Source organism: Pipistrellus hanaki, assembly GCF_964339955.1.
Source record: "Pipistrellus hanaki genome assembly, chromosome: 2".
NCBI classification, from domain to species: domain Eukaryota; kingdom Metazoa; phylum Chordata; class Mammalia; order Chiroptera; family Vespertilionidae; genus Pipistrellus; species Pipistrellus hanaki.
In genome coordinates this window covers 53,040,251-53,066,591 of record NC_140504.1, presented here as the reverse complement: position 1 = coordinate 53,066,591, position 26,341 = coordinate 53,040,251, and the positions used below count along the sequence as shown (strand labels likewise).

At 42.6% G+C, this 26,341-nt stretch overlaps 1 protein-coding gene across 1 annotated transcript in view; it reads left to right on the top strand.

The window, feature by feature from the left end:
• Positions 1-11,766, top strand: part of SLC49A4 (solute carrier family 49 member 4) — a 67,840-nt gene extending 56,074 nt beyond the window's left edge. The window contains exons 8-9 of the mRNA XM_084871715.1: positions 4,296-4,478; positions 10,889-11,766. Coding sequence (XP_084727841.1) covers positions 4,296-4,478; positions 10,889-11,004 — 299 coding nt within the window. The 3' untranslated portion in view covers positions 11,005-11,766. The remainder of the gene's footprint in view (positions 1-4,295; positions 4,479-10,888) is intronic.
• The last annotated feature ends 14,575 nt before the right edge of the window (positions 11,767-26,341 follow it).

The following is a 26,341-nucleotide window of genomic DNA, read 5'->3' as shown; positions in this document are numbered from 1 at the left end:
GGAAACACTCTGGAGCCAACCTCCCGTAGTCCCTCCCCAGCTGGCTGTACCTGGCGTGCTGCCATGGCTCGAAGGATGTCTGCAGAGTGAGTGGGGTCCCTCTGGCAGGTAGGGTTCCTTGGCCTGGCCTGTGGGGATCAGGCCAAAACCTGTTTTCCGACATCCCCCGAGAGGTCCCTGAGTGCGTGAGGACACCCTGCAAAGCTGCTGTTATGCAGGGTGTGGAATGCCAACACAGTGTGTGGTAAACCAGATTCATGGCCGACAGTGCCCCAGCAGCAACATAACTCATAGCCAAAGGTGGAATCCCACAGCCTCACCAGGAATTGGGCTCCTCTCTGGTTTCAGGGTGCGTCACCTGAGAACTGCCACTGCCAAGTCACTGCAGCGCAGTATCTCCTGCATTGAGTGTCTTCCCCCTGGTGGTCAGTACACATCATAGCTACTGGTTGGATGGTCGGACACGTAGCATATTAGCCTTTTATACATAGAGATAAGAAGCAAACATCCAGAGTAAGAGTAAAATGAAAATACTCACTTTTTTATTACTGGACTCTGAAGTAATACATTATACATCACAGTATATTTTTCCTGTGTATGGCAGGAATTCTAGTAAATGAAATGGGAATGTTTATGTCAAGGCTTCTGCACTAAGACCTGGCTATGTGGCTCCCAAGTACAGACATCATTGATGAGTCAGTGAGCTAACAATTTTGCATGAAGGGAAGTTGGGTGAACTGCCAAGTCACTTTTATTACCAATGAAATTTCCCTTTTAATTTTGTCAAATAGGCAAGATATACACATAATTTAAAAAACTCAAATTCAAATGGTAGATAAAGGGTAAGCAATGAAAAATGTCTATCTTCCTGTGCCCCCAATTTCCCTCTCCAGAGGCAACCCTAAAGGTCAGTTTCTTGGGTATTTGCCCAGAGAATTCTATACATTTGCAAATGTGTGTGTATCCTTTTTAAAAATTAACACTTGTACCTCTTTTACTTACATATCTTAGATGTCCTTAATATCAATACATATAAAGTTAATTCATTTGTAATGGTTGTATAATGTACCTTTGTTTGGATGTTTGATAAATTTTTTGACAACAAACCTTCTATTGGTAGACATTTAGCTTAGCTTTAATATTTTCATCCTACAAACAATATTTTTAGTGAGTCTGCTTTACATACTTGGACTTGCAGGATAAATTCCTTGATCTGGAATTGCTGGGTTAAATAATGTGCATTATTTATTTTAATAGACATTTTCAATTACCCACCAGAAAATGAATTATTTACAGCTCCATCAACAAAGTTTAATCACAATAAAAATTTTATTTTTCCAATGACCAAGATTTCCTCTTCCCTTCCCACAATTCAGATTCCTAAGAAACCAAACCTGGGAGATTTATAATGAGTGTAAACTGAAGCCATAGGAGCTGCATGGCTGTGAGGGGTTTCAGACAGGGCTCCTCCCCTGCGTCACCAGGCTCTCTTTCTTTGAGACACCCCAAGTCTTTCTCTCCTCTCTCTCTCTCTCTCCCTCTTCCTCCCTCCCTTCGTCCATCCCTTCCTCCCTCCCACCCTCTCTTTTTGTATTATGATTGATAAAAATCACCAAACTCAGATGTCTTTTTCAAGACTCCATACCAATAGATGGTCCCTTTTCAATGTGTGCTCATCATTACATTATCTTTCTTTTTTTAACAACATGCAGTTATTCTATTATATAGAGATTACGATTATTTTGTAGGTATTACATTTTAATTTTCCTGATTATATATTACATGTGAGGGTATATTTCCTTCAGAAATATAAATATCAAAAGGATTGTTTCCAAAAATATTTCCTAAAAAATAGTAAGTCTGTCACTGGTTTATTAATTTTTAGCAGTAGCACTTTCTAGTTCTTAAGGGTTTACTTTTTCCTGTCACTTAAGTGTTGTCTTGTTTTAAACTCCTAGGCCTGTCTGTGTTTGGGTCAATAGCCAAATCTGCTCTGATTACCATTAACTGCCCAATACATTATTATAAGATGTTTTATAGATAGAACATTCTATAAAAGCTACCAGTGATATTCCATCCCTGGATTTCCTAATGGGTCACTAGTGAGTCATGTGTGGGTAGAATTGGTGATTGAATTACATGATCTATGTCTAGTAAATATACAGTGAGCATGTAGTGTTATGTTTTGTTGTTTCCAGGAATCTCTTGACAATTACTTCATGATTTAAATGGCATTTATTGTAACTATTAGATGCTTCCCATTTAAATCTGTGGGTAATTTGCTCACTGCTTGAGCCACACAGCAGTATGTCCTTTAGTCACTGTCAGGCCTTTGTTCTCTATTTTCATGTGTCATTTATGCAAAGAAAGTCAAAGTAATCACCAGCTATTTGTGTTATTAGAAGGCACTAAATACTTTATAACCCTGAAAGGCCAGTATAATTGGAAGAGGAAGTGAGAGTTGAGTTTAATTGGAGAAACTCTATTAGAAAACAGTGCATATTATTTTTTTACCCCTTCAACAATGTCTTAGACTGTTAATTAATGTAATCAATATGACAAATTGTGGTAATTTGCTATGTCCTATGAATAATACATTAACAGATTTAGGATAACTCCTTCATTTTCTGTACAGAAATTTTTTTCCTTAACAAATATTTTTATTAAAAACTAGAGGCCTGCCGAAACCGGTTTGGCTCAGTGGTAGAGTGTCAGTCTGTGAACTGAAAGGTCCCGGGTTCGATTCCGGTCAAGGGCATGTACGTTGGTTGCGGGCACATCCCCGGTGGGGGGGTGTGCAGGAGGCGGCTGGTCGATGTTTCTCTCTCATCGACGTTTCTGGCTCTCTATCTCTCTCCCTTCCTCTCTGTAAAAAAATCAATAAAATATATTTTAAAAAAACAAAACAAAAAAACTGGAGGCCTGATGCACAAAATTCATGCAATGGCCTTGGCCCTGGCCTTTGCCCACTGCCGCTGTGGCCAGGGGCCTCTGCCCCTCTGCCTCAGCCCTCGCTCACTATGGCTTTGTCTGGAAGGAAAGACATCTGGTCTAATTAGTATATTAGCCTTTTATTTTATGGATATTTTCCTAGTAACCTTAACCTTAGAATAAGTTCTATTCAGTATCATTAGTGGGTATGATATACTTATTAGTTCTATAGGAGACATGTTTTAGATTTCTAAATAGGATATCATTTTTTTCCTCACTGGTTCCATTTTTCTCTTCAAATTAAAACTTGTGAAGGTTTGTATGTAAGCAGTAGCAAATGATATAATTATTTGGAGTGGGTGCATGTCTCTAAACTTTATTCTAAAAAAAAGAATAATGCCCTTATTCAAAAATTTCACTTACAGAAACAGGATTATTTGGCTTTTTATTGGCTAATCTAGGGTTCTAATTGTGTTTTATGTTGTTGTTGTTAATCCTCACATTGATTTTTAGAGAGAGTAGAAGGGAGAGAGGGAGGGAGAAGAGGAGAGAGAGAGAGAGAGAGAGAGAGAGAGAGAGAGAGAGAGAGAGAGAGAGAAAGAGAGAGAGAGAGAGGGAGGGAGAGAGAGAGAGAGAGAGGTATCATTGTGAGAGAGACACTTTGATTGATTAGTTGGACACGTCGATTAGTTGCTTCCTCTATGTGCTCCAACCATGGCTGGGAATCAAACCTACAACCTAGGTCTGTGCCCTTGACAGGGAATCGAACCCACAACCACGGGCCGACACTCATTGGCCAGGGCTCTAATTGCTATTAATTATACATTTCTGAATAGAATTTGTGTTCCAAAAAGTTACAAACTTTAAAACAATAGTTGATACAAACCTCATTCTAAAATTGAGGACTAATTCTAGTTCAAGTGTTTCTTCTGGAATTACATACTGAGTAATTTTTATTTTGTACTAGGAGGGTTTATGTTCTCTTTAAAATGATAGAATGAGTCTAGATTTCAAATTTAGTTGCTATATTTTATCTATCTCTCTATTTGCCAGGAGTGTAGGACTAAGAAGGAAGAATTCTTTTAATTATGTTATAATGGTAAAATTGTTTCTGTGCTTTGGAATAAGCCACCAAAAAGATAAAACCATTCAACTGGTAAGCATCTAGCAACAAAACGTCTCCCTATCTGCCCACCAGAGCAAAGAGCTGACGGATGTCTGATGCCTTCTCAAACATTATCAGCTGCATTGAAAAGAGATGGAACTGCAGAGTCAATACTTATAAGCGAGAAAACCCAGAAGACCTGCCTGCTGTGACTGCCTGCTGCCAGCGGGAGACTGACATGTTTGTGTTTTCATTTCAGTGACGTTGTATGCCTCCTGCATTCTCCTGGGAGTGTTCTTGAATAGCAGTATACCTATATTTTTTGAGCTTTTTGTGGAAACTGTCTACCCAGTTCCAGAAGGAATTACTTGTGGAGTTGTCACTTTTTTAAGTAATATGTTCATGGGAGTGCTTTTACTTTTTCTCACATTTTATCACAAAGGTAAGAAATTCGGCTTCTTGTTTATCTACATGTGTTATGAGAGGGGTTTGTGGCTCTGCTATATAGGGAATTTATATGGAGAATTTTCATTAAGACCAGTTACTTTAGCTGAGCTTTTACATGCTAATAAAAGAAAATACCTTCAGTGTTGTTGTTTTTTTAATGCATCATAACCTGATCTAATGTACCCTTACGTCCTTCTCAAATTTCTGATTTAATTAACCTGGACCAGGGCCCAGCATTTACAATTTTTATAAATTCTAATATGCAGGCTCTCATTGAGAACCACTGGAATATTACTTAAAAAAAAATATATTTAGAATCTCCTATCTTAACAGAGGTATTCATTAATGTCTGGGGTACAAAGTTTAAAGCCTTGGAATGAATGAGAGGTCATCCAAGGAGTGTATAGAGTGTATAGAACAGCACTCTCCAAACAGAGCTTTTTATGATAATGAAAATGTTTTTATCTGCACTGTTCGGTACAGTGGCCACTGGCCATATGAAGCTAGTGCAGCTAAGGGGCTGGATTTTTTTTATTTCATTTTAATTAATTCAAGTTTAAGTAGCTACTCATAGTCATGCAAGTAGAGAGTGAAAAGAAGGTTGAAGCTGGGGCCCGGGGTACACATGTGAAGTGGAGGGAAATCCGTACAGAGGAGGAAGGCATGTGGTCCTGAAGCCAGTGGAGGAGTTCGCCTCGCACAGGAGACGGAGGGAAGGCCGTGTGGGTGGGCCTGGAGGCAGATGCCTTTGCCGGGCGGAGTATTGAAGGAGTTCATTCCTTTTGGCACCACCGTTCTGCTTAGAAGCCAGTCTGTCTATTAAGAGTTGGTGGGAAGAAGGTGGAGAATGGGCTTTAGGAGGGAATGAAACTCTCAATAACCTTTGAGGGGCGGGAGGAGGCGCTACGGGGACCGCTGGAGAGGTTGCTGGGCCTGTTGAGGGCAGGCCTGCTGGTGTTGGGGTTCGTGGTTTGTATTTTTGTGTACAGTTGCTTCGTTTTCTCTAATGTTCTCTCTCCTGCGACCCAGATTCTGTTTTACTATTTCAGAAAATTTGGGCATAATTATCTAGAATTGTTTCTGCCTGTTAAAATAAGGACTTATGCTTGTGACTCTTTGAATAGAAAGCTTTTATTAATTTCTACTAGATTTATATCCCATTTTATATCTCATCTTAATCAATCTAATATTACTCCCCTCCCACACTCCGGCTGCTATTCTCTTAACTACTCATCAAATACCGGTAAATGTGAATAAGTTGTACATGGAAGAATCTTTGAGGTTCAGATGTAAGAAGTGCTCTAAATGTGTTGCTCCAAGAGGCCTAATTGTTTATAGGAAGCTTTCTGACAAGCTTATAGTTGAAATCGTAGCCATGATAACCTGCTTACCTGGAAAAGACATCTTTGAAACTTTTAAAGCTGATGAAACAGAATTTGCCCTAAGTTTTGGGCAGCTTTCGGCATCCTACTTTCACCTAACAGCAAAAGTCATACAAACGATATATTCATTTCTGATTATAATTATCAACAAACTATATTACTTCTACCCATCAGCAATGCAGGCAAAGTAGGTTTCAGCTTTGCTAAACCTGACGTGTGCCCGGAGGAGTGACGTTAATGACGTCAGGCCACTCCTGACTGTCCAGGGAACATGTTTCCTTTGGAGAAAGTGCCGTCACCACCTGCTGGGCTAAGGCGTTTGCCTCCAGGGAGTTTTCTGAACAGAATCACCTGATAACGAGTATTTATCCGCTTTCATCTACTTCAGTTTGGTCACAGTTGCAATTAAGAGGCTCTGTACCTCTCCTTTGCCAGGTGAAGTATCAAACATGGCTGTGTTGCCTCTCCAGGTGATAGAACCCACTTCCCAGCTCATGGGCACAGGTTTGGTGGTGATCCTTGCAGCCCAGTGGGGCGTGGTTTTTCCTGTCTGTTGGAAATAGTCTTGTCCTCCCAGTATTTAGAAACAACAGTTGATGCCAGATAATGTTTCCCCCAATAAGCCTCTTGTGTGCGGTCTCTGGACTGACACACGTATTTATTGATCAGTTTAGGGCAGGGACTATCCCTCCACTGTCTGACGAGAGTGCCCAGGGCACTCCTGACCATTGGCTTGGCCAGCAGAATATCTGTGTCACGCCCGAGACCCTGACACTCCCCCAAGGTTTGTTTTGTTTCCTTCTAGATAACTGGCTGGTTGGTGTTAGAAACTTAAATACCTAGGCTTTTATTTTAAAGAAATACTTTGATATGTTTGTTTTGAGGGTGTCAGTGGAAGGCACACGCACATACCGCACATCTCTCTGAGGCTGCAGTCCTCAGAAACGGTGTTGAGATCCTTTCACATACAATTCACTGGTGTTGTCCCAAAAGTCCTGCAACAAAAGTCCGCGTGCTTCTCACTGAGGCGTGATGATTCAGAAATTGCAAATCTGAAAATTCGGTAAAATTGTTTCCTAAAAATACCTTTTAGCTCCACAACCTAGTACCCTGGACAGTTTTTATGATACATTGAATTCCCTTCCATTAGAGTCAGTGTTCAAATGTCATAATTTAGTCATTTAAAAACTTGAAAAATTCACCCAGAAGTTCAGTGGTATGTCAGCATTCAGCTGGTAGTTACATGATTGGGAGGCCAGCTTTTTAATCATCATCAAGATCTGCGGCTCTTCAGGTCTCTTCCCAAGGAGGCGCTGCACTTCCTGACGGAAGTTCTGTCTCCCACAGCGTGCTGCCCAGGAGCCATTACATCAGACAGTTTTTCAGGGCTACAGACTGGCCACGGTGAGCCGTTACACCGGCCTGCCCAGCGGGAGAGGCTCCACTGGCGATTTGCTTGCAGCTCATGTCCGTCGCCACCATTGACAGCCCCCCAGGTCCTGTTGGATTCTGCTTTGGGTACCTGGGACCACGGCAGAAGTTTCTTAGAGTTGTTCTGACTTGGCTTTTTCATGGTCAATTCTAAAAAATTGTTACATGCTCCCTAATTATAAGCTTATTTGTAAAACTCGGGTGATCCTATAATATTTGCTTTGAGAATCTAGGTGAGTTATTTCACGCAGCACAATGATGCTTTCTTTACTTCAGTAACTTCACTTACAGCATCATCAGGGAGTGCTGTGACAGTCTTTATATGCTCTGAAATGTATTCCAACATTCTGTTGTGTGGTTTGTAACTTATTCTGCAGTTTGTATTATCTGCTTTGTTGTTTTTGTTCTAGAACTTTCACAGCAGGTTTTTGCTAAAAGCCTTAAAGGGGTGTTTTTTTGTTTGTTGTTATTTTACCTCTGTCCTTTCATTTTTGAAGCGGCTGACCATGAATTGGAGGCTATACTGTGGCTCGAAAGATTCAGGGGTCTGGCTGAGGTGGGAGGCATTGACTAGTGGTTACAAGCTTCAGCATATGTGGGCCCGTGAGAAGTATTCTTACATCTAAGAGGTAAAAGCAGGCATTGTGTTTGATGGGCAGATCTGGTGGGTAATTAATGTGGAGTGAAGGGGCAGGGTGGTACACTGTGTGTGAAACCATGTTATCAGCTGGATCCTCATAAATGAGAATGGAGGCAGTTTTGCTAAATCATCATAATTCTGGTTAAAGCACCAAAGACAAATAGAAGGTACGGTACCTGGATTCAGAAAAGTGCCTGAAGGTGGTAGAGACGAAACCATGGCCTCATTGAATGGAAGGAGCAGGTGGAATGCACAATAGTGCTTCTGGTAGAAAAAGGTGAGAGGATGAGCAAAACCCTAATTAGTTCGGTCCCAACAACGCATCACCATTTGGGGCAGAGCCACTACAGCGAGTGAAATATGCCATCTGTCCACACGGTACGTCGACAGAGAGAGCCTCAGGTCACAGTGTACATAATACCTGGCAGAGAACCAGCAGAAGCAGAGAGGCAAATTGCGGAGCCTTGGAGTATGGATCTGTATATTCTCTAGTTAGGAGCAAAGGGAAAGAATGTTAGAAAACAGTGCTCAGTTTGAAAGATTTAAGGACAAGAATAAGTAAATCCAATAGATTAGGACTCTGTTGGCTCAATTGCGTCGTACACCTGGCTCGAAAGGACAGCAGTTGACTTTGCTCCTGCTAAGGTAAATGACACCCTTACACAAGCCATTTCCTGATTGTTAGAGCTCTACAGTGTGGTTTATGTGAGTGGCTTCCAGTGGGGAAATGTACAGGTTCGCGTCTCTGACCTTTTGCTTTCGTAAAAGGCAAACAATTTCAAAGAACCCTATAGTTTACTGAGCCAAGTGAACTTACCGAGAGGTGGATTTGACTTTTCAGAGAGAAGCATAATAGTAAACATGGACCAACCCACCATGACACTAAAAGAGTAATTATGAGGCATTTGTAAAGACTTCATCCGAACATATTAATAGATAGAGGAAATAATTTACAACTCTGATAAACTAGAAGGTCCGCTTTGGCAATATTTGATCAAGTTTTGCTTAGTATTGACAAAGTTTTGCTTTGGCAAACTCTTAGCTAGGTTTAAGAAGAGTAAGGACAAGCTCATTGTTGCTGTGTGTGTGTTTGCTCTAGCTCCCCATAAAAAACAGCTGAAAATTTTCCCTTAAAGTCAACATACTCACTACAAACGGTATGCTGTTGTCAACTATTTTGCTGCTTTTTTTCTTCTTATTTTTTTACTGCTTTCTTTTTGCCTGTTAATATTATCATCAGAAATCCAGAGGTTATACAGTTAATATTAAGTCAGAAGACACCTGGTGTGCCATTTCAGGGAATATCCGAATAAAGACAAGTTCCCAGAGGTCGTGTTTAGATTATATTCAGCCCAAGGAAAGCACAGCAAACAGCTTTGCATGAAATGTGATTGAAATACATGTCTTTGTTACATGCCACATAATAGCATGTCTGACTTTTACAATGTAGAAACTGAGAGGTAAGGAGGTGACTCTTCTGAGCATATTACAGGGGGAAAAAGTATTCAACACCTTCTCTTACCAGTTGGTTTTTGAGTTTCCATTTCCAAGCATAAAATTGCTGTTTTAGCCACATGAGTTATGGATTAAACTGTGGACATCTTTAGGATGATTTATGAAGATTGGGGCAGTATTGGCATTCGGTAGACGTACAAAGGGAAAATATAAACCGATAGCAGTGCCCAAAGAAACGATGTCCCAGGGAACTTCTTTATCTCATTTGCTGTTTCTTTACATTGAAACTGCTACATGGTTATTAAACTAGAGACATTCTCCCCACCACTGCCGCCAGCCCCGTTATGCCAAGAAGCTGCTCACCTCTGCACCCAGCACCTCAGGATTGGCTGGTAAAGGGTCAGGGTAGGAGAAGGCTGAGCAGATGCCTTGCTGAAGGGCCGCTGGAGCTGGAGGAAAGAGCTGGTAGCACCACGCTGGGTGGTTCGTATTCGTAACCAGAGGCCCGGGATTGGCCTGTTGGCGAGTCCTGAGTTGAGGAGCAGCCTTCTTGAAGAAGCATGTTTTTAATTCCATTAAATCAGATCATAACAGAATTGTCTGTTTAGGTGATTCTTGTAGGTTTTCTGTAATTGGCAGAAACTATGATGCCAGTAGGAAAAAAGAAGAAATAAATAAGCCAACATATGCATAGTAGTTTCTGTGAGGCTAGAATTAGGATTACTTTTTTTTTATATATATATATATTTTATTGGTTTTTCAGAGAGAGGGATAGAGAGTTAGAAACATCGATGAGAGAGAATCATCGATCAGCTGCCTCTTGCACACCCCCTACCGGGGATATGCCAGCAACCAAGGTACATGCCCTTGACCGGAATCGAACCCGGGACCTTTCAGTCCGCAGGCCGACGCTCTATCCACTGAGCCAAACCGGTCCAGGCAGGATTACTTTTTTATGTTTTTCTTTAATTTTTATATATTTTCTCATCTGTTTTACAGTGAATTACTACTTGATGTTTTTGTTGAGAATTAGATGTTTCTATCCAAAAATTAATTAACTAATTAATTAATGAGTATTATATTTCATAGTTCAGGTGATTTTCTTATTTGTCTTTCTAATCCATCAGCTATTTCTAAATAAGGACAAAAGTGAGAGTGAGGGCCCTTAAAAATAATTAACAAACTAACATTTCAAGGTGATTGATTTTCTTCTTTGAAGTTAATAGATTCTTTTCTGCCACGAAAATCAAGGTGGATTAAATTGATGAAAACTTATTAACAATACTGATTAAAAATACTCCGTATGAAAGCCCTGTTGTATATTACATGCACCACTTAGACCCCAGACTCTCTCTGTTTATTGAAAGCCAGTTGCCAGGCCTTCGAGGGCAAGTTTATGGAAAGAGCTTTTGAATGCAGAGCAGCTTGCTCCCGGCCCACAGGTGGCGTTCTGCTGGTGACAATGGATGCTTACAACTGCGTGTTTTTGTCTTACAGAGTTGTCTTGGTTCAACTGGTGCCTTCCCGGGTCGTGTTTGCTCAGTCTCCTCCTCATCCTGTGCTTCAGGGAATCCTATGACAGACTCTATCTTGATGTGGTTGTCTCCGTGTAATAGCACAGACTCGAAAGAGTTTACAGAGAGACTGGAGATCCACACTGCATCCTGTACATTTGCTCGGAATTGCACACCTGACGGGTAAAAAGGAGAAGATGGAAACTTCATTCAGAGGTCTTGTGAAGTTACCGGTGATCGCATTAATTTAATTACTACTAGGTAATGATAAGGTGGGACTCAAATAATAATCGGGGATTTAAAAAACTCTCTAAATGCCATGCCTGTGCCCGCTGCTGGGGATGGCGGTATGCTGTCTTACACACAAGGCACTACCTAAATAATTCCCTCTGTGCTCTGTGCCAGTGCCACACGGCTGACGGATCCATTGTTACTATGAGAAGAAATAAAGGGCGTTATCACATGGAGATAACTCCTTCCCTAAGTGATATATCAGAATAGGAAGAAATGCCACTAACTTCTAAAGAAGTTTAAACCTTATATCCGATTTTAATGAAAAAAATAGCCAACAGGTATATCCAAGGATAGAAATTAGCCACATGTACACTACATTTTTTTTTCCTAATAAAGCCATTTCTTCTATGACTCCTTATTTCTAATTAGATCAGAAACCCCTGGCCATCTTATTAGGGCGACCAACTACTTTCCAGTGACTTCAGAACACATACTTTGTGTCTCCACCTAAAGTTATCCTTGTTTCTATGAAATACAGTTTCACCTATTAGGCTCTTCAATGATTATATTAAAGGTGACTAAACGTTTAATGTAGTCATTAAAAATTGTATGACAAATGTAATTCCATTCTGATTTAGCACTTTGTTAGAAGAAAAATGACAAATCACATAGGAAATTCGATGTCTTCAGTGTGTGTGTGTGTGTGTGTGTGTGTGTGTGTGTGTGTTTAGTGGCATGAGGTGTAAATCCAGCACTAGCTATTATTTAAATGACCCTTGTTTGAAAATAACAATTTACAACATTGAAACTTCTGTTAATTACATTCTTGTATTTCAATTCAGGTTGTAAAATATTCAGTTCTATATGGAGTCGATGTATTTGAGAGGGCAGTATATTTCCGGTACCCATTTTCTGTGTGAGGAGGATAGCTTAGTAAAAAATAACAGTAACTCATGGAACAGCTCCCAGACATGTACTTCACCGCCGCATGAAATGGTCTGTGGTGGGATTATTTCCACTATTCACACTTACATAATCCCCCTCACACAGGAAACCCAAACATTTCCTCCAGAAGTCACGAGTGATACTTTGCCTTCAGTTTCACTCGACCCTCTTTCCTTTTTCCTCAATTTCCTTCTTCCTTGAAATTGTGTCTTCCTTGTCAGCTAAATATAACTTATATTTGTTCTCTTTTTTTGGACAGACAAGGTGCAAGCCAGCTCTTTCTGTTAGCCACGGCGGTGACGTATGGTTAAGGAAAGCTGGTCAGCACTTACTTACTCATCTCTCCATGTGTGCATATACCATCACACACACTCATCCATAGTTCCAACCCTTCGTAGGTTCAAGGCTATTCATTAACTCACGTCGGTCCTGGAGGAAGATTCTGTTACTTCTGAGCCTTCTTCTAAAATTTTAAATTGTTCAACTTGGAAAGTTTCTTACAGAAACCCTGAAATGTAACATCTGTAAGTCACCTTTAAATCATCTCCCTTTTATAACCACGCTGCTGACTTAGCAACAAGAGACAAAGGAACTTAAGGAAGTTGCTGAAAAGTAGAAGAAAACCCATGAAAGCTAGACTTATTTCCAATGAACTCAATCATTCTTCTTAAATAAAAATAAAATAAAACCAGAATTCTTTAAGATGATGGAATGCCAGCCACTAAGGATATCAGTAGTTCATGCCCTAAATTAACCACCAGCCCTTCTCTTCAGAAAGAAGACAGAGAGCAGAGGGAAGAATTCTTAAGTATTTGGTTTTAGTCAGATCTATTGTATTTGAGGATGTTGCTGTATAAAATTTTTCCATAATGCTTCTGATATACCAATAGAACATTTTCATTATTGTTAATTCTAGTTTTAACACAAAGTAAAGAATAACACATTACCTAAATGACTAATTAGTTAGCAGCTCATTAGTTAACTCAATATCTCAAGTGAGTAGTGCTTAAAAGTTCTCGCATGTGCCAGATATCAGCCATCGTTTTTTAGCATGAGATGAGGCCCTCATTTATATCCACTTACCACTCCGGCAGATCATTCATTGTTCTCATCACAAATTGCAGCTGTTTTAAGTGATTAAAATTTCATATACAAAATCTGATTAAAAAAAAAGAGAGAGAACCAAAAAGCTTTGGGGTGTGGGAGGATTGCACACTACTTATTTACCTGAATATTTCAGATCTTATTTTTTTTAATCTTTGCTTTTATTTCTAGCTTGCATTATAATAGGCCAGCTGCTATCTTTGCACTTTCTAAGCAAGTATTAAAGAATCCTAATGAAATTTTATAACTAAAAGAAATCTTAACTTTCCACTAACCCAAGCCTTCATTTTAGAATTTGTAGAAATAGTCCCAGAGAGGTCAAGGATCTTGCCACACTCTTAATGGCAAAAGTAGAACTAAAACCCACATCTCCTGACTTCCAGAATACTTTTTTCCTACCTCACAAAATTGCAGCTTAATTTGGACACTTGGGGGAGTTTATGAATACTCATCCATGTCCACAAACAATAGGGCCTAAGAGTAAACTGCCATTATTTTGTGTGGAAAGTACAGGGATTAAGTTGAGGTGATTATTTGGTTTTTAAGTAAAATCTTTCTATTTTCTTCTTCATTCTCCAGTTGGTGCTCTAAGCCTTAGTTTGCAATGGCATGATACAGAAAGGTTCTGATGAAGAGTTCAGTCCTCATAAACCAAGTCCACAACATTATTAATTAGTAAGAACATGTTATAGTCTAAGTTCCCTGTGGCTTATCAATGAGCACTTAGTCTATGGGAAGACACATTTTTTAATAAAGTCCATGATGGAGGAATAGGAACAAGACAAGTGCACACATTTCCCTGGAGGATGGAGCTAATAAAAATAAAAATAAAAAGAGGGAATCCATGTATAATCTTGTATAGTTAAGCATATATGGCCTAAGGGCCAAATTTTATCATAGATCACATATGCATGTTTAATTACTGAGAATGCTTACAACTTGTTGTTGATGTAGCTCTTCTAATTAAGGATTCAAGCTAAGAGCTTTGAAATTAAAGAGGTTAAATTGCCATCTACTTAGCTTTTAATTAGTTTTGATGCTATTATATTTATTAAAATCTAGGCATTCATCCACCTGTTTGCATAAGTACAAACTTCATTTTAAGATCCAATACAAATGCGTAGTAAATTTGCTTTAAATTAATGTTAACAGCCACATTTAATTCCACATTTGTTCTTGAAATAATAAAGGAATTACTATGATTATACCATATTATCAAGCAAGTGCAAAAACTGTGATAGGAAAAAAGTGCCGTATTAAAAACATATATATAGAAAACTGTGAGAAAATGTTATCAGACCTGTTTGACCTAAATATAGGAAAACTAGAATTTCATTATAGTTGGGAATTATGCAGAAAGGAGAAAGATCAAGTTTATTTCTATAATATCAAAGAGTTGCTACTCTGTTAGGAAATAGAAGCAATACTTTGGATAAAGTGTTGGACCACCCTAGAAGAACAAAACTTGACAGACAGGGGGTCCCTTATGGCAGCATCCATTGGGGGGAAGCAGACATGTTGGCCACCCTGAGCATTCATTTCCTTTCTCGAGTTCTCCCAGCTCAGTTAGAACCTCAGAGTCAGGAGGTGAACAATACCAGGGTCCTTGAAAGTGTCTCTTTTGGCCAGGGGATGGGAAGGATGGAGGTTGTGGGCAGTCTCCCCTGAACATGCTTCTTTTTATACCCACTTTCAGTTTGTTCTGGGCGGGACGGAAACATCAGCCTCTTGTTTCACTGAACAGTTTCTGGGGCTCTCCACCATCCTCATTGCCTGGCACCTCAGCTTTCGGAACGCTTGCGTGAGTCAGACCTCAGCTCCATCCCTGGGACTCCTAGGACTCCTAGATACTCGCTTCCTTGAACTGACTTCCTGGCACAGCGTTCTTCACACCCTCCACACCTCCCCCAGCTCCCAGGCCAAAGTCCCAGGCTCAGTCCTGACTGGTACTAGACCTCCCCTCTCCTGAAAGATGCTAACATGGCCCAAACATTCAGGTACTCCAGAAAAATGAAGCAATTCTTATGGTCAAGGCTTGTACGTTAGACTGTTTCCTGAGAATTACAAAGGTCTCTAACAAGTTCCTATACCTGTTATTTGCTGCATTTTAGAATACGGACATTAGATTGCCTTACTTTGTCCTTCTGTTGTGTTTTGGAACTTGGTGGGCCTCCAACAATAACTTTCCATCTCAGCCCTTACTGAGAAAGAGCAGAAAGTTAGCCCACCCCACCTGCTGTGTTCATTCAACAAGGGGGCATTGAAATAAAATTCTAAAAAACACAGCTAAAAAATGAAACAAAGCACAGAATTCATTTCAACTACTTTGGTAAAATAATTTTTTTTTAAAAAAACACACACATACACACGTCAAACTCTTTTGCCTAAACGTGCAGGGGTTGGTGCATGTTGAGGTTGGGGCTCCAGAGGGACTGCCAGGAGATCCCTCCATGTCACGGGCTCCTGCCATCCCCACCTGGCTCTTCCAGTTAAAAGGGAGGCTCCACCAAAATGGCCAGAATGACTTGGAGATACTTTTAATTTCCCTCAAGGTTAGAAAGTGATACTTCTTTAAGAAACTACAGTTTAATTTGGACTTCCTATAAGTCAGATTGGCTTTCTTCCCATTTACCCAGAAGGATCATAGAATCAAACAGATGATCTAATCCAGCCACCTCATTTTACAAGTAAACATAGAACCTGAGAAGTTAATGACACAGCCAGGGCTTAGCCTCCCAGACCAGCATTTCCCTCCATATCGTGCTAACCAGAAGTAAATTCTTATAGGTAAATTTTTTTCATTTATTTAAAATGTTTGAAAATTAGCCGAAACCGGTTTGGCTCAATGGATAGAGCATTGGCTTGGGGACTGAAGGGACCCGGGTTCAATTCCGGTCAAGGGCATGTACCTTGGTTGCAGGCATATCCCCAGTAGCGGGTGTGCAAGAGGCAGCTGAACGATGACTCTCTCTAATCGATGTTTCTAACTCTATCTTTCTCCCTTCCTCTCTATACAAAATCAATAAAATATATTTTTTTTAAAAATGTTTGAAAATTAAACAAGAAATACATGACTCATTATAAAATTCTTAGTTCAGAAGCATAAAGTGAACTCTACAAACAAGTGCTGGCTAATCCACTCTCCCTTCCAGAAGTCAGCCCTCAGGAGCCTCTCCAATCTTTCTCTGCAGTTTCAAACAAATGTTTAACAACTTGGGATTTAAGATCAAGTGATCTAAGGAATGTTTCTTTGGCCATCTTGGCATTAACTTTGGGCAGAGGCAGGGGTTTCTGAGATCCTTATTTGTCTCTTCATAAGTCTGAATCAAATATTAGTGGTTAATATTTAACAGCATTTCACCAGCCTCATTATATACCGTCAAGCTCTATCATATTCTAAAATTTAGAGATGGATTCCAATATGCAATATTCTGCTTTTCTTTTGGGAAATGGAGCTTCTGTTTTTAAGTCACCAACTAAGGTCCACATACTGTGAGGGACGACTATGAGTGGCCTCCAAAATCCAAATGGATTTCGTGACACTGTTTCTTGGCTCCCCATCTCCGCAGAGGCACGCAATGTCGGCCAACTCATTAAACAGTACAACGACTGAAATTTCTTTTGAGAACCAAAATTTTTAAACTTAAACTTCTTCAAAATAGACTCGCCCAGGCTGTGGTATTTTGTGGAAGAGCCACACTCAAGGGGCCAAAGAGCCGCATGTGGCTGGCAAGCCGCAGTTTGCCGACCACACGTCTGGAGGATGTGCGTATGTGATTCCTCTTGCTCAGAAGAATAGAGAAGGAAGGTGTGATAACCCTTACTGTTCCCCTGACCAGCTTCCTCGGCTCTCCTGTCTTTCCCGCTAGCAGCGAAGCTGATGAGCTGCAGCGGGACAAGAACTTAGCTTTTGTGTGGTCACTTCCTTCCCTGCCTTCCATCCCGTCCAGCTGTCCCTTCTGGTTGTGCTCTTACTTATTTCTGACGATGCTTGGAAGCAAGTTGCGTGAAACCCAGATTTTCTGTATCGCCAACATCAGAGAGGCGAGCTGGCCAAGCAGTGTCTTGATGAACTAGACAAGAGAGGATATAGAGAAAGCACCCTGGCCGAGGAGCGCCAGGCCTGGCTCGGGTCCCAGCCCTGGTGTCTTCAGCTGTTTGACCGAGAGCCAGTCACTTCGCCTCTCCTTCACTCACATCGCTGAAATGAGGGAGTGAACAGAGATGTTCGCTGAGATTTCTTCCAGGAAATCAGGTCCACTCTTGCCTGAGGATTAGAAAATGACTGAAGGCCATGCAGTCCGTGAAACCGTCACGTTCATGGTCACGTTTCCGTTCGTGCAGCAGCCCTTCTGCTGTGCCTGCTGGCACGTGAACACATGGGCTGTCCCCTCGCACTCACATGCAATAAGAAGTGGCTTCTTCATTTTCTGAGAGGCGATAAGCCACAGGTGCTATTTATTTCCCTGGAGGACTCTATACATGAAATGTGGGTTTATTAAATTTATCAAATGCAATAAGAGAAAATCTGCCACCTGATGCTGAGAGAGCATTCTGGCGCCAGGTCAGAGTACTGCGCGTGCTCGTGGGAATCGGGCCGCACAGGAACGTCCTTTGGTTTGGCTTGATTCATCGTGGGCCAGCAACGGGTTTGCACCTGCAGGGATCAGATTGTCAGGTCAGATGGTAACGCTGATCCTCGAATTGTGCTTTGATTTGCAAACATTCTCCTGAACTAGCAATTAAAAGGAAGGGTGACAGTTTTCCAGATACCTAATTATGCATAGCAGGAACCCAAATATTTGTCTCATAACATCACTGACTATAACCGAATTCAAGGAAGGACATTTTCTTCCATTGAAATTGCCATCATAGACAGAACCTGTCTGGGAGCATAGGATCAATTTCAAGGAATCCCAGGCCCTGCCATTCCATGACTCGGGGGTGGGGAACTATTCCTTAGGGAAGCTGGGAATACTGTTGGCTCCTCAACTCCCCCCTGGAGACAAAAAGAATACACATGCTCGGGAGGCCTTATGAGTCTCCTTTCTGAAAGAGGTTTGAGGTTTAACAAAGAACAAAGTCTAAGCACCGAAAAGAAAGATTTCTAATGGTAGAACTTGGGATACCGGCTAGAGAAGGGCTACTCTGGGGGCTGGAGACGTGGAAGCCCTTTGGGCCTGAGCCACCCCGGGTGCCACACCTGATGCATTGCTAGTGAAGTCCCGGCCTTCCGAAGCCTTTGCAGAAACCCAACAGGCAGGTTTTAGTCTGTAGATGATTTTGTTTACTATGAATTCCCAATTTCAAATGTACTTCCCTCCCCACCAGAAATATATCACTTTTGGAAATGAAATATTAGGAAAATTCTGCCTCCATTCTACCAAATTGCATCTGCAGTTTTCAAACAAAATCACTTCCTTGACATACATGTTTCTGCTGTGATTCAGAGAAGGTGCCTGGAAGAAGTCCTGTGAGGTGACTGATCCCGCCTCACCAGCCATGGGCAGAACCAGGCCACCCAATGTAATCCACCCCAAATTGAGGGCTGTCTCTTCTCAGTCCTTGTCTGAACCCTCTAACCCACACTGCACTGCTCTTCCTGATCAGTAAGTTATTGCTGAGAAAAGCGTTTTTGTCAGTGATGTAAATGTCTCCAATGGACCTGACCCTGTCCTCCATGACCCCATGGTCCTTTCAGCTCGCACCCCAGAATTCTTGCTCCATGTCCCAGAGAAATGCAGGTACCCTTGTCCTTTTCAGGAAAACACAAAACATCGATTGATATCTTAGCCCTGATATTTCACCCTCTTCTGTCTCAGAATAAACACAAGCTTGTTACGGTCCCCCAATGTCCTGGGCAGGCAACTCTGCTACATTCTGTCACCCATAATTGTCCTTCCATCTAATTTTGGAAAAGGTTACTCCGATGAACCAGCCATTGACTCCTTGACCTATTCACTCTTTTATCAGTATTCCTTTACTAGTCTGTTCTTTGTTACCTAGGTCCTGAAATTGATTTCATTGCTTTTGCTTTAATTTTTGCTTACAAAGTTTCTTCTTTTGTCTTAAAGCACACTGTGATCTTTTTTTCATCTGAGTATTTTATAACAAAACTGGGTTCCCTCGGCCTGGCCTGCACCCTCTCACAATCCAGGACCCCTTAGGGGATGTCGGAGAGCTGGTTTCAGTCCGATCCCCACAGGCCCAGCTGAGGGACCCATTCTTGCACCGGGCCTCTAGTATGCATATGAGATCTTTGGTTAATCTATTTCTGTGCTCCCCTCTCCCCCCTTCCCTCTGAGATCCATCAGTCTGTTCCATGTTTCCATGCATGTAGTTTCCGCCCCTGTGTTGAGCATCTGCCTCCTGGTGGTCAGTGCGCATCATAGCTACTGGACAGTCAGCTGGTCAGCTATTCACTTAAGCTGTTATATATTGTGTGTATATATATATATATAGATAGATAGATAGATAGATAGATGAGAACATAACAGAACACCCTAAAATAAAGTCAGACAGGGATTTCATCAAAGTCAATACTAAATGCTGGGAGAAGCAGATCGTACTTACACACACACACACACACACACACACACACACAAAACCTGGGATGGAGGAGACTGGATCTCGTAATTCTACTAGTACAGTGGTCAGCAGAACAGAGCCAAATAACAACAGTACAACGATTGAAAATTTTTTTGAGAGCCAAATTTTTTAAGCTTAAATTTCTTCTAACGCCACTTCTTCAAAATAGATTCGCCCAGGTCGTGGTATTTTGTGGAAGAGCCACACTCAAGAAGCCAAAGAGCCTCATGTGGCTCTCAAGCTGCAGTTTGACAACCACGGAACTAGTATATTTGGGTTCCTGCTTCACTCTGGGCACTGGGCTAGGCGCTGTGGCTACAGAAACAAGTAAGACAGGGTCCTGGCCCTCAGAGACATTCATATTCTGAAGAATCCATTCATAAAAACTGACTCAAAGCCAGCAACACCACCTAAATGCTGTTGGAAGTTCTGCAACTTATTTCTACAGCTGTCTATGGGATCTTTCCCTCCTTGGAAAATATGTTCTAAAGCCTGTTTTCTTGGTCTGTCAAAATTCCATGCCGTCTCTAATCAACGTAGAGCTACGTGTAACCTTCGGGGACCGTCTTCGAAGGGAAAGGCAGAGGACTCTGTTTTAATGGCTTGAAAAGAATTGGAAAGAGTTTAGGGAAAGATGAGGAGCTTCCAATGCGTTCCTATCTGCTAGTGTTCCTTCAGACGTGAGGTTAGACAGAGGGAAGGGCCTTCGGCACGGGGAGAGCCAGGAGACCCCGTGGAAGAGTTAGTGAGGCGTAACTGGCTTATAGGCATGTGTAAGCGTGTCTGCTGAGCAGAAGTGGAGGAGGAGGTGGAAGGCAGGGAATTGTGGTGGAAGCAGGTTCCAGAAAACAAGCTTGAGCTGGCTCATCTCCTGACTCATCTGGCCCAGCCTCCTGCCTCCACACACATCCTGTCTGCAGTGCGTCTGGCCACCTGCTTTCTCAGCTCTTGAGAGACGGCAGTTCTGTAGGCCCCTGTGGTCTGTTCCAGAGCCAGCTCCTTCTCCCTTTGAAGTGCTTGTTTCCAAAGAGTGGCGGCAGGAGAGATGGGGTCAAGAAGCCGTGTGACAGAGGGAAGACAACAAGCGCAAATCAGGACAGAGGACCCAGTGACAAGGAATGGTGACTTCCTCCACACTCCAAAGCCCCTGGGGAACACTGGCAGGTGGAGCCCTCGCTGCCCGGAACCCCGCCCTCCCAGGTGCCCCATCTGGCACAGTGGAGGTGTCTGTGCTGCTCTGAGAAACAGTGGGAATCTACACCTGCACTGCCTCTCAAGAGGAACTGAGTTTTATTCAAAAGTCTGTAACGCTCGCCCTGACTGGTCTGGCTCAGTGCATAGAGCATTGGCCTGTGGACTGAAGGGTCCTAGGTTCGATTCCGGTCAAGGGCATGTACCTCCGTTGCCTGTACATCCCCAGTAGGGGGGGTGTGCAGGAGGCAGCTGATTGATGTCTCTCCCTCTCATCGATGTTTCTAACTCTCTATCCCTCTCCCTTCCTCTCTGTAAAAAAAAAAAAAAAAAAAAAAAAAAAAAAAAAAATTAATAAAATATATTAAAAAAATAAAAGTCTGTAGCTCCCAGTGCCCCTCCCATTTTTTAGGAATGTCTGTAAGGGAACGTGTGCTTTCAGCCCCCCAGTATGTCTCGTGCACTTGGCCTGAGGAATCACTTCGCATGCCTGAGCGTGCAGCAGAGGAATCGAGGCATCCACATGAACCAAGATCCAAGTCAGGTTGCCATGTCTTACTCCATTCAGACTTCTCCATCTGCCCCCACCCTCTCACACTCCTAGAAGCAAGCCACAAAGCCTGTCCAACCAAAACCATCATCCCAACGCCCAAGCACTCTTGTTCTGTTCTCAGGCCATGGTGCGCGTGGTGTGATTTGGCAGGGGCATCAGGAGGAAGAGCTGAGTGGGATGGCTGCAGTAAGAGCAGAGGCAGCTGCTGGTGCGGGAGCCCTTCATAGTCCCATTGTCACAGTCTCCACACTAGGGGGCCTCACGTGCCAAACGGTCCCCTCTCCCCATTCCCTGGGGTTCCTGGAGGTAACCCAGGCTTTAGGCCTCCCGTCTAGACCGTGAATGTCATGCCTTCCCCTATGCCTCCTCCCAGTCCCGGCCACACAGAAGCCCCTAACTCCTTTTCAGTCTGTGGAAGAACAGAGTCCTTCCCTATTGGGGTCCTGGGAGTGGTTTGGGCTGAAACGGCTGCAGTGGGACAGACATAAGTCCCGGCTGCCCCAACGCCTGCCTCTGGGCTCTGAGTTAAGAATGGGCGAGGCCGGTCCCTGGGGACTGAGGATAGAGCACATGATGTATTGAGCTTCTCCCACCTCCCGGACCTGACTTTAAAATAGCACCTCTGAGTCCCAGGTGACTACAGGCTCCTGGCAGCCGGTGCTCTCTCCCTGTGACTCCCCGCGTGCCTCGCAAACTGGTCTCGTGCCAGGAGGCATGGTGCAAATATGAACCGGTGCAGGGAGGGGCTTACCGTCTGCCCGCACTGAGACGATGCTGGGGCTCCCAGCTCTGTGACCTGGTGGCTCTATGCAGCTGTCAGAACATGAATGTAGCCGAAACCGGTTTGACTCAGTGGATAGAGCATCGGCCTGTGGACTGAAAAGTCCCAAGTTCAATTCCGGTCAAGGGCATGTACCTTGGTTGCGGGCACATCCCCAGTGGAGGGTGTGCAAGAGGCAGCTGATCAATGATTCTCTCTCATCGATGTTTCTAACTTTCTATCCCTCTCTCTTCCTCTCTGTAAAAAATCAATAAAATATATTAAAGAAAAAAAAAGAAGAAGAACATGAGTGTATGGTGTATGGGATGAATTCTCTTAGGAAGGGTTCTGTGCATTTTTAAATAATTCTTACCATGTAAAGGTTGTATTTCATTTTAATAAAAGAAATTGTTTTTTTCATTTTACTTTTTCAACAGTGGAGGTTTTTTCTAGATTTTTATTTTATGGCCAAGTATACTTTTGTAAGGAACTGTTGAAATCGTGAGTATTTTTATTCTTTTAAAACTATAGTTCATGTCAACTATAAGCGCTGATAAATATTATTCATGTGCCATTTTCCTCCCTTGCCATTGGGCCTTTCTAAGAAACTGTGTTTTGGCATAAGCTTTTTATTTAAAACGTCGTTTTACATGTTGTGAATACTGAAGATTCTAAAAAATAAAGACGCATTTAAAACCTCAGTGCTGTTCCATTGCAGACACGGTAATGGGCTTTGCTTTGCCAAAGTGGTAATTAAATGTTTAATGGTCTGGAACTCCGAGCTCAGAATGGAGGCTCCCGTCATCACTCGCAGCGAGGGAGCTTCCACGCGGGCCCGCTTTTGGGGAGAATTCACATTAGAATGGCCATCTCCTGCTCAGCCAGGAAATACGGTTATGTCGACGGTGTAGTGACTGTGCTGTGCTTTTGCAATAAATGTGTATTGAAAGCACTTGTGCTAGCGTGGTCCGCTTTTTGTTTTTAACCAAAGTCCAAGCGGCAGGAGAGGTGAAGACAATGCTCCCTGAGCGTGTGGGCGGTGAGATGTGGTGGGGAAAAACATGAGCTTGGGAGCAGGACAGGCTGGGCCGAACCCTGCCCCTCAACCAGCGGGCCCCGGGACTTGGGAACTCCTTCATCTCTTTTGGAGATCCTGTGTTCTCATCCTTTAAAAATACATAATTAAAGCCCTGGCTGGTGTGGCTCAATGGGTTGAGCATCGTCTCGTGCACCGAAAGGTTGCTGGTTTGATTCCTTGTCAGAATACATCTCAAGATTTCGGGTCTGTCCCTGGCCTGAGTGTGTGTGGGAGGCAACGATTGATATTTCTCTCTCTCCCTCTCTTTCTGAAGGCCAATAAAATGTAATTTTAAAAATACATAATCAAAATAAAGGAGGGGGAAAATCATGCTTCCCTCCCATGCGTTTTGTAATGACAGCACAAAGTGAGGAACGTGGAGCACCTGGCACATTGGAACTGTTGAAGTCAGGAGTATTTTTATTCTTTTATATTCTTCTTTTTATCCCTGGTATTATTTGCCTTCCCCATTTCCTTCCCTCTTGTCTCTCTCCCAAAGTCATTTTTTATTTTTTCAATATTCAAGTTAAAATGTATTGGCCTCTGAGTAAGAAGATAGAGATGAGATATTTACAGACTTAATGCTGCTTCTAATTTTTCATGGGAGTTAATTCCAAAAACTGTTGCTCACAGCTGGATTGAAAGAGCATCTGGGGAGTGAGGTGATGTTGTTTATGTAAGTAGACAGTACCCTAAGCCTACTGGAGACCTAGTGGGATTTGCCCTGTGGAATTTGAAACAAAAGAACAAGCAGCTAGAGCTATTGAAGTGGGTCCAGATCCATTGCTAAAACCTGGGGGCACTTCCTTTCCTAGTTTCAAAGCAAGCTCATCCCCGAGCAAGTGGCCGGGAGCCCAGTCCTGGAAACACGTGGCGTCGTGAACGTCCTTTAACCTTGGGGAGGAAAGTTTTTCTTAATCTTCCTGGATTAGTTTCCGAACTGTCCTGTTCTCCTCTTACAGGTTCCAAAGTCCTCATTTTTAAAAACACAGGAAAATATAATGCTTTCTTTACGTCTCCTTGTGAACAGTGTTAATACAGAATAGCTCATCACTGCATTTTTGTTTTATATCTTTAACATTATGTCGTGAACATTTTCCCATGACAAGGGATACTTTTATAATGCAAGGTTTTTAATTTTATTGTTGGACAGTAAGGTTGTTTCTGAGGAGATGTAGTATTCTGGGGAAATACATTGTTTGATATTTACCTTTGTCCTAGTTTTTCAATATTTTCCTATAAAAGATACCTAGAAGGAGAATTATTTGGTTCATGTATGAAAACTTTTACCTCTGACACATATCCTCATATTAATTTAATTAGAGGCCCGGTGCACCAAATTTGTGCACTGGGGTGGGGGGGGGGGGGGGGGGGAGTGGGGGATATCCCCCATCCATCTGGCTGCTCCCTCTTGTAGTCCAGGACTACTCAGGAGATGTCCGCCTGCCAGTTTAGGCCTGATCCCTGGGGAAATCCCTGATCCCTAAGCCAGCAGTCAGAAATCCTTCTCATAGTCCCAGACCCCTCTCTCCTTACTGCTCCTTACCACACACCTCCAGTAGAAGCAGGAGAGGCTCTCACCACCACCACTTCGCTGGCCAGCCATGAGCCCAGCTTCTGGCTGAGTGGTGCTCCCCCTGTGGGAGCACACTGACCGCCAGGGGGCAGCTCCTCTTTTGAGCACCTGTTCCCTGGTGGTCAGAGCGAGTCATAGCAACCGGTGGTTCCGCTGGTCGTCCTGCTATTCAGTTGATTTGCATATTAAGGTCTTATTATATAGGATTATTTATCCAGCCTCAATGGAAAAACTGTTTCTTATCTATACTCAGTATAGGCATACCGTGGAGATATTCCAGTTCCAGACTCTGCAATGAAGTGAGTATCACAATAAAGTGAGTCACATGAACTTTTGGGTTTCCTAGTGTATATAAAAGTTTAAAATATACTATAGTTTATTAAATGTGCAACAGGATTATCTAAAAATGTACATAACTTAATTTTAAAATACTTTTTTTGCTAAAAAATTATGCTGACCATCAGCTGAGCCTTCAATGCGTTGGAATCTTTCTGCTGGTGGAAGATCTTGCCTTTAATTTGTAAAAAAAACAAAAACAAAAACAAAAAACAACAACTAGTGTCTCTGGAGCTCAGTAAAATGAGGCAGGCCTGTTCTCACTTGTGACATCAAATGTGTGGGGTTTTCCACACAAAGCAATTCTCCGGTTCTCAACAGACATCAACAACTTAACTCAGTTCTGACACTGACTGCCAGAGTTAGGGAGGCCTCCAGGTTAAGGCCTCGGCCCCACAGGATGACCCCCTCCCCACTACATCAGGCGCCCATTGCAAGCCAAGTTGTCACCTGTGTGTCTGACCAATGAAAGGCTATATATAAATCAGGGGTTCTCATGAGCCTGTCCTCAGGTCTGATAATTTGCTAGGATGGCTCCCAGAACTCAGGGAAACACTTTATGTACTAGGTCACAAGTTTTGATAAAAAGATACAACCAGCTGGGACCGGTTTGGCTCAGTGGTAGAGCGTCGGTCTGCGGACTGAAAGGTCCCAGATTCGATTCCGGTCAAGGGCATGTACCTTGGTTGCGGGCACATCCCCAGTGGGGGGTGTGCAAGAGGCAGCTGGTCGACGTTTCTCTCTCTGTCCCTCTCAATCCCTCTCTGTGCAAAATCAATAAAATATATTTAAAAAAAAAAAAAAAAAAAAAAGATACAACCAGGCATGGCAAGGTGGAAGAGATGGACATGGGGGAAGGGGGAGGGGCACGGAGCCTCAGTGCCCTCCAGGCACATCACCCTCTCGGCACCTCCATATGTTCATCAAAGGCTCAGGCCCCAACGCCTTCAGTTAGGGTTTTTATAGGGGTTCATTAGCAACGATTGATTAAATCATTGGCTGTTAGGGATTAGCTCAACCTCCAGTCCCTCTGCCCCGCCTGGGAGGTTTCAGAGTGGGACTGAAGTTCGG